The sequence below is a fragment of the Myotis lucifugus genome, unplaced genomic scaffold (genome assembly GCF_000147115.1).
Source record: "Myotis lucifugus unplaced genomic scaffold, Myoluc2.0 scaffold_510, whole genome shotgun sequence".
In the NCBI taxonomy this organism is placed as follows: Eukaryota; Metazoa; Chordata; class Mammalia; order Chiroptera; family Vespertilionidae; genus Myotis; species Myotis lucifugus.
In genome coordinates, this window is record NW_005871558.1 from 403,628 (window position 1) to 417,426 (window position 13,799).

The 13,799-nt window shown below is 40.1% G+C and overlaps 1 protein-coding gene across 8 annotated transcripts in view; it reads left to right on the top strand.

Moving 5' to 3' along the window:
• The window catches only part of CDC42BPA (CDC42 binding protein kinase alpha), a 178,469-nt gene that overhangs the window by 153,300 nt on the left and 11,370 nt on the right, over positions 1–13,799 (top strand). For all 8 annotated transcript variants that reach the window (XM_023745028.1, XM_023745035.1, XM_023745033.1 and 5 more), the window contains 10 exons: positions 822–958; positions 1,605–1,744; positions 3,126–3,207; positions 5,210–5,426; positions 6,415–6,477; positions 7,416–8,009; positions 9,059–9,156; positions 11,003–11,087; positions 12,620–12,743; positions 13,453–13,570. In XM_023745028.1, the coding sequence (XP_023600796.1) occupies positions 822–958; positions 1,605–1,744; positions 3,126–3,207; positions 5,210–5,426; positions 6,415–6,477; positions 7,416–8,009; positions 9,059–9,156; positions 11,003–11,087; positions 12,620–12,743; positions 13,453–13,570 (1,658 nt within the window). The remainder of the gene's footprint in view (positions 1–821; positions 959–1,604; positions 1,745–3,125; positions 3,208–5,209; positions 5,427–6,414; positions 6,478–7,415; positions 8,010–9,058; positions 9,157–11,002; positions 11,088–12,619; positions 12,744–13,452; positions 13,571–13,799) is intronic.

Sequence of the window (13,799 nt, forward strand, 5' to 3'; positions counted from 1 at the left end):
GGTTGGGAGGGACCTTGAAGGAAGGTTTTCATTCTCCAGCAGTTGTGTATAGACGACCCTGGTAGAGGACCCTGGGAGAGGGCCCTGGTAGTGGACCCTGGTAGAGGACTCTGGTAGAGGACACTGGTAGAGGACACTGGTAGAGGGCCCTGGTAGAGAGCTCTGGTAGAGGGCCCTGGTAGAGAGCTCTGGTAGAGGACCCTGGTAGAGGGCCCTGGTAGAGAGCTCTGGTAGAGGACCCTGGTAGAGAGCCCTGGTAGAGAGCTCTGGTAGAGGACCCTGGTAAAGGGCCCTGGTAGAGAGCTCTGGTAGAGGACCCTGGTAGAGGGCCCTGGTAGAGAGCTCTGGTAGAGGACCCTGGTAAAGGGCCCTGGTAGAGGGCTCTTGTAGAGGGCCCTGGTAGTGGACCCTGGTTGAGGACCCTGGTAGAGGGCCTGAAGTGAATACTTTGGATAAGGGGGAAATTAGTAGCATCCACGCAATGCATTCTATGTTTGGTTAGTTCTCCCAACCAAAGTGGCAAATCTCAATTGCATTATCTTAATTAGTTTGTTAGATGCATGAGTTTAGAGCCAAAGAAAATGGTCAGTTTGGAAAGTGGAGATTTGAGAGTTTTGAGTGAATGAAATGATGGATAATGACTGACATTGAAATTATTTTTGTTACACAAATAAATCAGCCCCCCAAATGACAAAATAGTTTTTAAAAATAAGTTCAGAGAGAAGCATTCATTTACCTTGCTTGTAATGAATTCTTGGTGGATTTTCTTTTTGTAAAATGAATTTTTATTGAACTTTGTTTCTTTTTTGTCCTTCCAAAAGTATGTGGATTCTCGTGTCATATAACTTGCGTAAACAAAGCTCCCACCGCGTGTCCAGTTCCTCCTGAACAGACAAAAGGTCCCCTGGGTATAGATCCTCAGAAAGGAATAGGAACAGCATATGAAGGCCATGTCAGGGTAAGTGTCATTCGGTTGGGTTTAGATTAATCTTTTAAGGTTCATTAATGGATTAAAATGCAGTCCAGTCACCTTACAAACACAGTCCTTAACAGAAAATTAAATGAATAAAATTTACCTAATAATTTTATTTCACCCAAGTAATGATTTGAAAACAAAAACCTTGTCTTTGCTTGGAAATCAATTATAAAATGTCTCAAAATTTTCCACTCAGTCTTTATCTTGTCATGAACAAATGTTGGAATCTCCATAAAAAGGGTCTTCAGCTCTTGGCCTTGTGGAGAGGTGGCTTATGCTTATGAAGTATGAGATAGTGTCGGCATAATCGTACTTGTAATCTTAATGACATCTAAAGTGTAAGCTGCATTCCATCTCACTACCAAATCTGACTTTTATGCTATTTAGAAAGAAATCCATGAATGTTTAGTTAATTACTAGTGAACGTTAAAATGGTGCCATTTAAAAATTTTCAGAATATAAAGTCCTTCGGTGATTGAAGGGTGTCCTCTCACAGTTTATGAATGATGTGTGTGTTCCACCTGCTCCTTTACCAGCCGGAGTGACAGGCTTCGCGGGTGCACGTGTAACTACATGGGCTCTGGGTGACGTTTTGGTGTGAGCTGTTTTCTTTGTGTGTTTGCCTAAGATCCCTAAGCCAGCTGGTGTGAAGAAAGGATGGCAGAGAGCATTGGCTGTAGTTTGTGACTTCAAACTCTTCCTGTACGATGTTGCCGAGGGAAAGGCATCGCAGCCCAGCGTTGTAGTCAGCCAAGTGATTGACATGAGGTAAGCTTTCAGAGGGGAAAATAGTGGTATCTTTGCAACATGGGGATCAAAAATGTGTGATTTTTCTTCTAATTATGTTACCATGTTTTTATTTAAATCTCATTTCATGTTAATTTTCTAATTTACTAACATTGCTATGCTATTTAATAAAAGCCTAATATGCAAATTATCCCTTCAACCAGGAGTTCGACCAGGGGGCAGGGCCGGCTGGCCAACTGCCTGTGGCCCCTCCCCCGGCCAGCTGTGGCCCCTCCCCCTGGCCAGCCCGCTCAGGGTGGGCCAGCAAGACCCCACCCATGCACAAATTCGTGCACCAGGCCTCTAGTAGTACAATAATTAAAAATAGGAAGTAAGGTGTAGTTATAGGACAGGTTTAGGGGGGGTTGGGGGTCAGAGAAAATAAGCTAATATTTGCATCCAAAGGACCAGTTTAAAGGTTGCTGAGGTATTGGAAGCCTACTGCATAATGTTCATATCATCACCTAAAGGCTTAGAATATAACTTCCATGTAGGAAAGGAAATAAAAATCTCAAAGTCATATAGGCTCTTGGAATACGTAACACATTGCTAAACATTTACATAGACACATCGTGACTGTTTCCGGCCTCACTTTTCAGGTCTCATCCTGCCCCTTCAGTGCCCTCCTTTCCTCTTACAGCTCCAGCCCTTCTCTTGGGGCCCCCTCACTAACTCTCATAGCTCCCACCACCACAGCGTTGCTGACTCCCACACTCCTATCTCCAGTCCAGGTCTTCCTCCAGCACTCAGAGCTGGGCTTTCCAACTCTGGCTCACACTAGCATCTCGTACCAGCGTCTCTAACATATTCCATATCTTTCCCATAAATATGGAATAGGAAGGAATAAACTCGACAAGGAAAATCTGGCAGTGTCTGCTAAGGGCCTAAATATAGAAAGAGGGAGATAGATGAAAGATAACACTAAGGTGTCAAGTGTCAAGTCTCTAAAACCAAGACGACGATGGTACCAATAACCAAATTCAGGAATAAATTGTTGTGGAGCAAATCTGACGGAACAGTGAAATGACAGATGAGCTGTGTTGAGGGCACTTGAGGTGTATCATGGGAGGCAAGAGGGTTCAGGGTCATTTCGAATCCCAGTACCTTGTTCCTACTGGCGTGGCACTTTGGGTGAGCCGGGAGTTATTCCTAGCTCTTGTGTAATGTGCCACTGTAACGCTACTGATAGATTATTATGGCACTATCAGTTGAAATGGAGGGAAAATAAAATTTTTAAAGAATTCAACTTGGATGTTTTGTGCGATTCAGTTTTGAGTGTTGTTTCATATGTATTATTTAGATATACACCCAAGACCACACACATACCCACACACACTGATTTTTACATTTCACTTTCCTTCAGGGATGAAGAATTTTCTGTGAGTTCAGTCTTGGCTTCTGATGTTATTCATGCAAGTCGAAAAGATATACCCTGTATATTTAGAGTAAGTATGTGTGTTATAGTTTGATGACTAAATTATTTGTTTTTAATGAGTATATGTGTTGGCTCTCCAATACTTGAGTGAGTATAGATAGTGCTAAGTAAATATTTAAATTTGAGAGACCTCAGGAAAGCATTACTGTATAGCTTCTACGTTAGGTTTCCTCTCGGATAATATTTTTGCGTCACAATTGAATTTTCAAATAAATACTGTCACACAGAAAATTAAGTGTGAGTTACCCAATTTTTTTAAAAAATGGAAGTTTTTTCTTTTTAATCTCATTTTAAAAATTAACATGTTTTCCAGTTTTACTGCTTTGCAACAACCACTCCAGAACTTAGTGGCTTCAAGTAGCAGTGGTTTGTTTTCAGCATATTCTGTGGGTCAGCTCTGCAGTTGTTTTGCTGTTGCCTGGGGCCCCTCATGTGGCTGCATTCGGCTCATTTGGGGCTGGAAGGTCCAAAATGGCCTCCTCTTCACATCCGGGGTGCTGGTGCTGTGGCCGGGCAGTCAGTTCCCTCTGTGAACTCTCTGTGGTCTCTAGTCGTTCAGTAGGCTGTCCGAGCAAAGGGGCCTTTTCAGGCCTTCTGAAGTGTAGACCCCAAAAGACATAATAACCCTCTTGCAGTCTGTTAGTCAAAGCAAGTCATGAGGTCAGCCTGGCTTTAAGGGGAGGGAATAGATGCCACTTTTTAAAAAATATATTTTTTTTATTGATTTCAGAGAGGAAGGGAGAGGGAGAGAGAGATAGAAACATCAATGATGAGAGAGAATCATTGATTGACTGCCTCTTGCACGCCCCCTACTGGGGATCGAGCCTGCAGCCCCAGGCATGTGCCCCTGACTGGAATCGAACCTGGGACCCTTCAGTCTGCAGGCTGACGCTCTATCCACTGAGCCAAACCAGCTAGGACTAGATTCCATTTTTTGATAAGAAGAATGGAATTCCATGGGAAGATTGTTGGTACCCATCTTTGGAAGCTGTCCACAGTGCAATCTAGAATTGGTGAATTAAGATAAAAGAGGTAAAAAAAAAGGGGGGGGGTGGAATACTGGCCCAACCTTACGCCTGTATGCTTAGTATTTGTCGATGAGTCTTGTATCTAAGGAAGGTCAGACAAACACTATACAGTACTTTGTCTCAGTTCCTAAAACAACAACTCTGCTATGTCCAGCCTCCTGTGGAGCCTACAGAAGCCCACTTTTCTGTGATTGATACATAGTGGATTTTATTGTCATGCTGTTTAAATTACTTTTTATAAACGGTCCATATATATGTAATCTAAATCTGCCCAGTTATAAATGCTGTTTTCATAATGATAAGCTTCATTTAAATAGTAACTAAAGGATCTATCTTCTTTAAGATAATGTGAGTTATTGTTATGGAATAACAGAATGTAAGTATTTCTGAGCATTTCTGACTTTTAAAAAAAGTTGAAAATCAGTAGAATATAGTGCTTACGAGCATGGACAGGGACCCCACTTTTGTTGTGTGCCCTTGGGGAAATTAATTTCTCTGCATCACAGTGTTTTATATATAAGGTCAGGACTAATAACAATAACTACCTTATGAAGATGTTGAGAGGGTTATGTGAGTGAATACTTGTAAAGTACTTTGATCAATGCCCAGAGATCAGTAATTACTCAAAAATGTCAGTTGCATTTTCTAGTGATAGTATTCTGGCACTGTATACAAAGAAAATAAAAAATGATACTAACATTTAGAATGGTATCTGCTACCTTTGTTTACCACGCATTCTAATGCTGAAACTGATTATTCTTCTGATTAGGAATAGCTGACCGCTGCTAAAGGTATCACTTAAGGGACGCTCATTTTGTTGGCTAGGGCAGCGGTCGCCAACCGGTGGTTCGTGGACACTGGTGGTCCATGAGGTCTGAAAGGTGGGCGGCCGCTGGCTAGTGCTAAGCAAACTAATCTAAGCATAAAACTGACCTAAAGGGTGTCTGTTTTCTAACATCATGAATTTTGTTTCAATTTTTCTAGGTCACAATGTCCCAGCTCTCGGCACCTAATAACAAATGCTCAATCCTGATGCTGGCAGATAGTGAGAATGAGAAGAGCAAGTGGGTGGGAGTGCTGAGTGAATTACAGAAAATTTTGAAGAAAAACAAATTCAGAGACCGCTCCGTCTATGTTCCCAAAGAGGCTTATGACAGCACGCTACCCCTCATTAAAACTACCCAGGCCGCTGCAATCATAGGTACGCATTGATAGCATCGGTCATGTGATCACAATTGTTTCCTCACTTACCTGGTCAGTGGGGACTGGCTTCCATCTAGGAATTCCAGTGTCCAACCTGGTATGTGTTAAGTCACAGGTGCACAGTGTTTATTGGATGAATGAGACCATTTTAAGCTTTGTTTCTCAGTAAACCAGAATAAGTCCACTTTCAAATATGTTTTCTTCTGACAAAAGCAGCGGTGCTAAAGTTTAACTTCGAACATATCTATCCTCTGCATGTGCGGTTGAGAACAGTTGTTTCGTTTCTTAAAGCATAACCTTCCGTGTAAAATGTAGATGCCAGTTACCTTGCAGAAGTTATTGGGAAGTTTAACTGAGATGCAGGGCGGAACAGAATGCCCTTGTACATCAGATGCCCTAAACAATGGCAGCCTTTGTGTCTGGAGGTTTAAATTACCACCATATTCTTATGTACACATCTAACTCTTCTGTTACTTCCTAGTAAATAATAAAAAGTTTAATGAGTAGGGTTCAAATGCCTTTCACCTTTTATTGAATAAACATTTACTTCTTTTTGTAAATATTGATATAGATAATTTTCTGATGATGATTCTATTAAAAAAGAAATGAACCCTAGCCGGTTTGGCTCGGTGGATAGAGCGTCGGCCTGTGGACTCAAGGGTCCCAGGTTCGATTCTGGTCAAGGGCATGTACCTTGGTTGCGGGCACATCCCCAGTAGGGAGCGTGCAGGAGGCAGTTGATTGATGTTTCTCTCTCATTGATGTTTCTAGCTCTCTATCCCTCTCCTTTCCTCTCTGTAAAAATTCAATAAAAAATATATATAAAAAAAGAAATGAATGGAAATTTAATAGTAAAAATGGTTATTGCTATTTTTATATTGTTTATTTCAGGGTTTTATATAAAATTTCTTTGTTATCTATTTTCTATTATTTTACATAGTTTTTACCTAATAAAAATGTTTCATATTTATTTATATCTTGCATAGATCATGAAAGGATAGCTTTGGGAAATGAAGAAGGTTTATTTGTTGTGCATGTCACCAAAGATGGTAAGAAAAAAATTATTGTGGGGTAACTTTAACCTGTATGTTGCTAGAAAATTCTAAACTCTAGTTTCTAAATTCTATAAACAGCAGGATTTGCTTACTTTTTCTATAATTGAAATTTTCCACACCTCATTTGATATGTTTATAAGTCAAAAGATAATTTTTTAACTTCTATAATCATCCTGAGTTCTAAAACATCCACGTATGGATCCTTGTTCTTGTGGTACTAAGTTCTGCTATAGGGCTCAGGTTGCACTTCTAAAGAAGGTGCTGAAAGAAAACGCACTTGCTTTTTCCATGGTCCCAATAGCACTCGAAGAGGTAGTAGCTCATTGAAACGTGCTTGTTGTTGGGAGTTTTTCCCCATAGTTTATTACAAAGATCTTTTTCTAAAGATAAATTAAATACTGGGTGAAATAAAAAGAAACCAATTTAATTCAGCATTCTTGAATACAGAGCTCTAAGTTCTGTATTTATATCAAGTTAGTTCATGGGAAAACAATGCACTTAAACTTCATTAATTTGTTACCCATACAAATACTTTTAGTGAAATATGAGTTACTTAAAAAAACAAAAAAACAAACAAACAAAAGAAACAACAAACCCCATAGTAAAAAGTTCCCTGAAACTTAGTGCCAGTAAAGAGGTTTATTGTTGTTACTGTTTTTGACGATCTGGCATGCCTTATCACATAGCAGCTTTATGCCTTGGCTGGGAGAGATCTCAGTGCTAAATTTAATACTTTACTGTAGTGAGTTAATTTCTTGTAATGGGTGCAATTATCTTCCTCATCCTCTGTGATTTCTGAGCTGTTATTCTTTTCTATGTGTGTATCTGTCTTTATTATAGGTTGACATATATCCTTTTGAGTATAATTGGGATATGATTAATAAATAAACGACATTATTTTGTATCTGACTTATTATTATTTCTTTGCATAGAAATTATTCGAGTTGGTGACAATAAGAAGATTCATCAGATTGAACTCATTCCAAATGATCAGCTCGTTGCTGTGATCTCAGGACGAAACCGTCACGTACGACTTTTTCCTATGTCAGCTTTGGACGGACGAGAGACTGAGTTTTATAAGCTGGCGGAAACTAAAGGGTGTCAAACCATCACTTCTGGGAAGCTGCGTCACGGCACTCTCACCTGCCTGTGTGTGGCGATGAAAAGGCAGGTCCTCTGTTACGAACTATTTCAGAGCAAGACCCGCCACAGAAAATTTAAGGAAATCCAAGTCCCGTATAACGTCCAGTGGATGGCAGTCTTCAGTGAACACCTCTGTGTGGGATTCCAGTCGGGATTTCAGAGATACCCCTTGAATGGAGAAGGAACTTCGTGCAGTATGCTCCATTCAAGTGACCACACGCTGGCCTTTGTCACACATCAGCCCATGGACGCCATCTGCGCCGTGGAGATCTCCAGTAAAGAATACCTGCTGTGTTTTAGCAGCATCGGGGTCTACACCGACTGCCAGGGCCGCAGGTCCAGGCAGCAGGAGCTGACGTGGCCAGCTAACCCTTCCTCTTGCTGTGAGTCTCTTCCTTTCGGCTGTCTTCTCTTTCTCTTTCTTTTCCCTCTACTCCATCTCCTAAATGTATTTATTGTTAATAACTGGTCATTTTTAAGCCATCTGTAAGGTTTTTCCTAAGTATTATGTTATTTATGTAAAGTAACCATGTGTAGTTAAGCCTAGGACAACAGTATCAACATTAACATGCCAATAATTAAAGCTAATTTTTCTATGGAATATTGTACTTAGATGGATTTTTTAACCCATGTTATTGTATTTTGAAAAAACCTAAATTGTATCTTTGTGGTCCTCAAAAATACAGTGTGATTATTAGTAGCTGATAAGACTTCCTCTGGAGAAGTTGTGTTACTAAGTGTGTTAATCAGTTACGTAAAGAATAGTGTAGCATCTATAAGAAGTGATACTCAGTTTTACATTTTTATTTAGATAGGTATATATTAAAAATTGTTGATTTCACTCTTTGAGGAAATATTATGACATTAATACGTTTTGGAATCCTCATTATATGCATTTCATTGCCTGTGATACAATAAGTAGGAGTATCCAACCCAAAACCTTTTGTTTTTAGTGGAAGGTACTTGAGCATGTTTAAATGCCGAAGGGAAGTAGCCACTAGGGAGCTAGGAAAAGGTGGCTCTATGGTAAATACAGGAGTGGGAGTAAGACCCTAAGGAGGCCACAGGCTGGGATGTAGACCCGGGAGGATGCGGGCAGCAGGAGGAAAGCGCCTCCCCCACAACAGGACAGGAGGGCCGGGGAGCACGGGCGCCTTTAGCGTTCAGCAGAAGGATGTTTATTGCAGAAACACCAGGAAATCTAGATAAAGAAAAGTACTTCTAATCCACAAACGGAGACCATCACTGTACTTCACGTTTTGTTTCTTGTGAAATACATACTCATATCTATGGCATCATGTTTAGAATGAATGCTGTTTTGTAGCCTAGTCAGATGATTCAGAGTTTGACTTATGTGGAGTAAGAAATGGAATACCTGGCTTTAATGAATAGTTAAAGGTAACCAGCAGGCTGCTCTCTCCCCTCCTCCCAGGCTACAATGCCCCCTACCTGTCCGTGTACAGTGAAAACGCGGTGGACGTCTTCGATGTGAACTCCATGGAGTGGATTCAGACGCTCCCCCTCAAAAAGGTAACTTAACATTAAAATACGGGCTGAGCGAACTAATGTGTGTCGTAACCACTAACATGACTGTTTAGCTAAGAATGAAAAACAAAAATCAATCTCGCTAATCTTATAAGTAGCTCAATTCCATACTATTCTTATTACTTTAGTTTTTCTGTATGAAGTATGATTATCATGAACAGCTAGAGTGTGTCCTACGACCTAAGATGTCAGCGTTAACTTCCCCTCTAGTTTGAGGAGCTCTGAGGGGGTGCATTATTGTTAATTATGATGTTTTGCACATAATGGTGTTCAATTTGAAATCCTGTGAGGACAGATTTACAGGCCAGAAGAATGATTAGAATTAGAACCAAAACTGTGTTTAATCATCTCATAATTAAAACATAAAGCTTTCACATGTTCCCAGTAAAACAGTATTTTTCTTTAACATTTCCCTGTGATAATGTAAAGAGAAATTTTTAGAATTTTAGTATAGAATGGTTATTTGGCAAGAGTAGTCGTTTCACGTAGAATAAGTAGCAGGTGTCGCTCGTTAGGGGCGAGGGTTAGAAGAACAGGGAGAAGAAAGGAGCCATATTTCAAAATCTTCCTCGATTTTAAGCCACATCATCAGGGAAGAAGCTCCTGCAGATACCGCCACACTAGATAGAGCTGCTGAACACAGTCCTCCAGTTTGTACATTTGGGTTGGTTACAGTTAGTATCCCTTTTGTTGTTGTTATGTAAACATTACGATATATATGAAAGAATGTGTGACCTGGAAGAGCCTCACTAAACTGACCACCTCCTAACTTAAGAGCCAGAAGATGACCTCTGTCACTGCATTTGCCGGTGTATTCTCTCTTATCGCACACTCCCTCCAGGGCAATCACTCCCCGAATGCTGCTTATCATTTCCTTGCTCATCACAAAAGCCAGAATTTTTTGCATTTTTTGCATATTTAAATATTTCTAAACAATATATTGTTCAGTGTTGTTGTATATCACTTTCCACCTTGCGTTCTTCATGGATTTACTGTGTTTCTAAGATTCATCGATGTTGTTCCATGCACCAACCACCATGTTGTTCCATATAGTCTTTGCTTTCTCTATATAAAATATTGTTGGGTGAATAGATCATAACTTACCCATTCTCTGGTTGGCGCACTTGACTTATTGCCCAGCTCTTTGCTGTTATGAGCATTGTTGTGCACACATCTTCTGGTGCATGCGTGCGTGCAGGACTTTAAGTCCTGTGCCTGGGCACGCAATTGATGGTGCATGGAAAATGCAAGTGTTTGGTGTTACAGGCTCGTGTCAGATCATTTTCCAAAGTAATTATACCCGTTGGCACTCCCACCAGCAGTGTGTAAGAGTTTTTGCTGACCCACATCCTCTCTGACACTGACCATGCTCAGAATTCATAGGTTTTATAGCCCTTGCAAATGGTTATAAAGTGATATTTCATTGATGTATTAATTTGCATGTCCCCAGATAACTATGCTGTTTGTCCATTTAGTTCAAACAAGAGTCATAAAGTGTCTGTGTTAATACCTTAGTATAATAATTTGGTCACTAATGGCTTTAAAGAAGTCAAATTTAAGGTTTAAATATATTTCTACTTTTTTTTTTTTTTTTTTTGGTCCGGAATAGTCTTCCTTTAAAATGTTATCATTATAACTTTGTTCAAATTAGGTAATTTTATACCTTCCCAGTCAGAATTAATGTTCATTTTTTTCTTGATTTTCTGAGAGGGCTATATTTTGGAGAGGAAGGATAAGATAAATGTGTGTGGTTTATAAATAGGCCAAAAGTTATATGGTTTAATTTTTTAAGCTTTTGTTGAAATACTAATTATATTTTTTATTATTTTAGGTTCGACCCTTAAACAGTGAAGGATCATTAAATCTTTTAGGCTTGGAGACGATTAGATTAATTTATTTCAAAAATAAGATGGCAGGTAAGAAAATGCACGTTAACAGGATAGCCTCAATAGGATGTTCTCCCTCAGCTGACTGCCTGGGGATAAGAAGTGGCAGAGCCCAGATTCCAGCTCAGTTGTGTCTTCTCCGGAGTCTGTGATCTTGGCCACTGTCATACTCTCTCAGTAGACTGAGATCAACTGCTGGACAAAGCCATTCTGTTTAGCTTGCGTAGCTGTGCAGGCAGGGTATTGTTTCTGACGGAACTTGTTGTTTTTCTGTGGAACACCAAGGTAAGTAGAGAAAGGGTGACTGAATATGTTCTCTGTACGTTTCATACTGTAGAACCTAACCAAGGCTTGTAGCCCCAAAATTGTGACAGTTCATCCGGAGTTCCTGTCTGGGGCTGTGGGAACACCTCTTCTGCCATTCGAGTATCAGGCTTAGAACCTTTTCTCTTTTCCCTGATCTTGCTTAGAGAATGGCATCTGCCTTGTTGTGGGTACAGTTGTCTACTTGACAGTATGTTCACATACCCCAGCAGGTTTTGGGGGTCCATGCTGACAGTTTTGTTTACTTCTGGGTATTTAAAATTGAAATAGAATGAGATGGGCATGGCTCACTTGGTGTATATGAATCAGTATCATCTGCCCCCAGATGAGAAGAGTAGGAAGGTGACAGATTCTTGCCTGCAGTAAAGGCAGCTGGTAGGACAACGCTTCCTTTTCCTGACCCTACACCTCGCAGGTGGCATCATCGAAGGAAATGTTTTAATATGTAAAAGTAATTGTACTTATCATTTACATGAAAAATTTACCATTGATGCCTGATTGCTATGCAGGTTAGCAATAGCGTAACACCCTGAGCCCGTGAGACCAACACCTGGAGGGGGAGAGAAGATAGTGTAGTCATTGCGGGAGGGTGGCCAGAGTGACCGAGTGCTGAGGCAACTACAGTTTTCTTTCTTTCTAGTAAAGTTGTGCTATTTTATGTTTATAATCAAATAAAAGTGAAATTACCCTTTGTAAGTTATGTTTAATTTCAGCATCTATCTGCTTATGTACTGTTGAAAATTATTGCTTATTTTACTACTAGAGGCCTGGTGCACAAAATTTGTGCATGGGGCAGGGTCCCTCAGCCCAGCCTGCACCCTCTTCAATCTGGGACCCGTCAGGGGATGTCCGCGGGATTGGGTCTAAACTGGCAGTCAGACATCCCTCTCGCAATCTGGGACTGCTGGCTCCTAACTGCTTACCTGCCTGCCTGCCTGATCGCCCCTAACCCCTCTGCCTGCCTGCCTGATCACCCCTGACTGCCCTCCCCTGCCGGCCTGATCGCCCCTAACTGCCTCTGCCTCGGCCCCTGCCACCATGGCTTTGTCTGGAAGATGTCTGGTCTAATTAGCATATTACCCTTTTATTAGTATAGATGATCATTAACACAACTTTTAAAAATCAGAATTGCATGTACTGTGATTGCACAATTAAGTTTATACTATCTTAGAGATGAATGGGTAAAAAACATTCTAGCACTTTAAAGAACATCACTGTTCTCTGTATTTTTTAAACAGAAGGGGATGAACTGGTAGTTCCTGAAACCACAGATAACAGTCGAAAACAAATGGTTAGAAATATTAACAACAAGCGGCGTTACTCCTTCAGGGTCCCGGAAGAGGAAAGGATGCAACAGAGGAGGTAGCTGCTTCCATTCTCCGCATCATCCACACATGCTGGTAGCATGGGAAGGGCTGTTTGGTGAAAATATTATATGTGTTTTGGAAGGAAAATTTGATCTCTGAAAATCTGTCATTCATCTGTGGTTTAAAAACTGCCAGAATGACTGCACGTGTCAGAGTCACTTTAATCAACGCTCTCCAAGTTGTGTGAATCAGACTAAAATACCATATTTTGATTCGTTTCTCTATGTATGTAGAGTAGTTAGAAGTTTTAGAATGTGAACCTTGTTTTAATGTAAACATAGAACCATTCATTGCACAATAGTAAACCTTATATACTTAAGAACTTTAGATTCACTATTCTCTTTATGAGCAAACAGAAATGGGCTTATAGTATTCCAATTACAGGTAAAAATATTTCTAAGTGTTATCCATTATTTTGAGACATACAGAAATGCTCAGAATTATCTGTGAAATAGAATAGAGCTTCTTCGATGTCTCTGTACTAAAATGCTCTCTTTTCTCACCAAAAATTGTAAGATCTTTTATTTAAAAGGTAAAACAAATCTAAGTACGTTTTTAATTGATTATTTATATTATTTTAATCCTAGCCATATGAACATGATTTCACAGTATTTTTATGAAAAAATAATGTATACGTAATTTGTTTCTAGAGTTATCTAGATTGATCATAGAAGAAGTGTCTAAACAGGTGTTTTCTCTTACAGAGAGATGCTACGAGATCCTGAAATGAGAAATAAATTAATTTCTAACCCAACTAATTTTAACCACATAGCACACATGGGTCCAGGAGATGGAATACAGATCCTAAAAGACCTGCCCATGGTAAGAGAAATGAAGAGTGAATGTGAATATGAATTGGGGTTAAGAGTAAGGGAGGGGGGAGAGAGTGTGTGTGTGTGTGTACAGAGGTAGGCAAAAGTAGGTTTACAGTTGCATGTGACATTCTTTTGAGTTAATAAAGCTATTATCATCATAACCTGCACGTCTTTCCATATGAACAACTGTAAACCTGCCTTTGCACCCCCCCATATATGTGCTCAGATATATATGT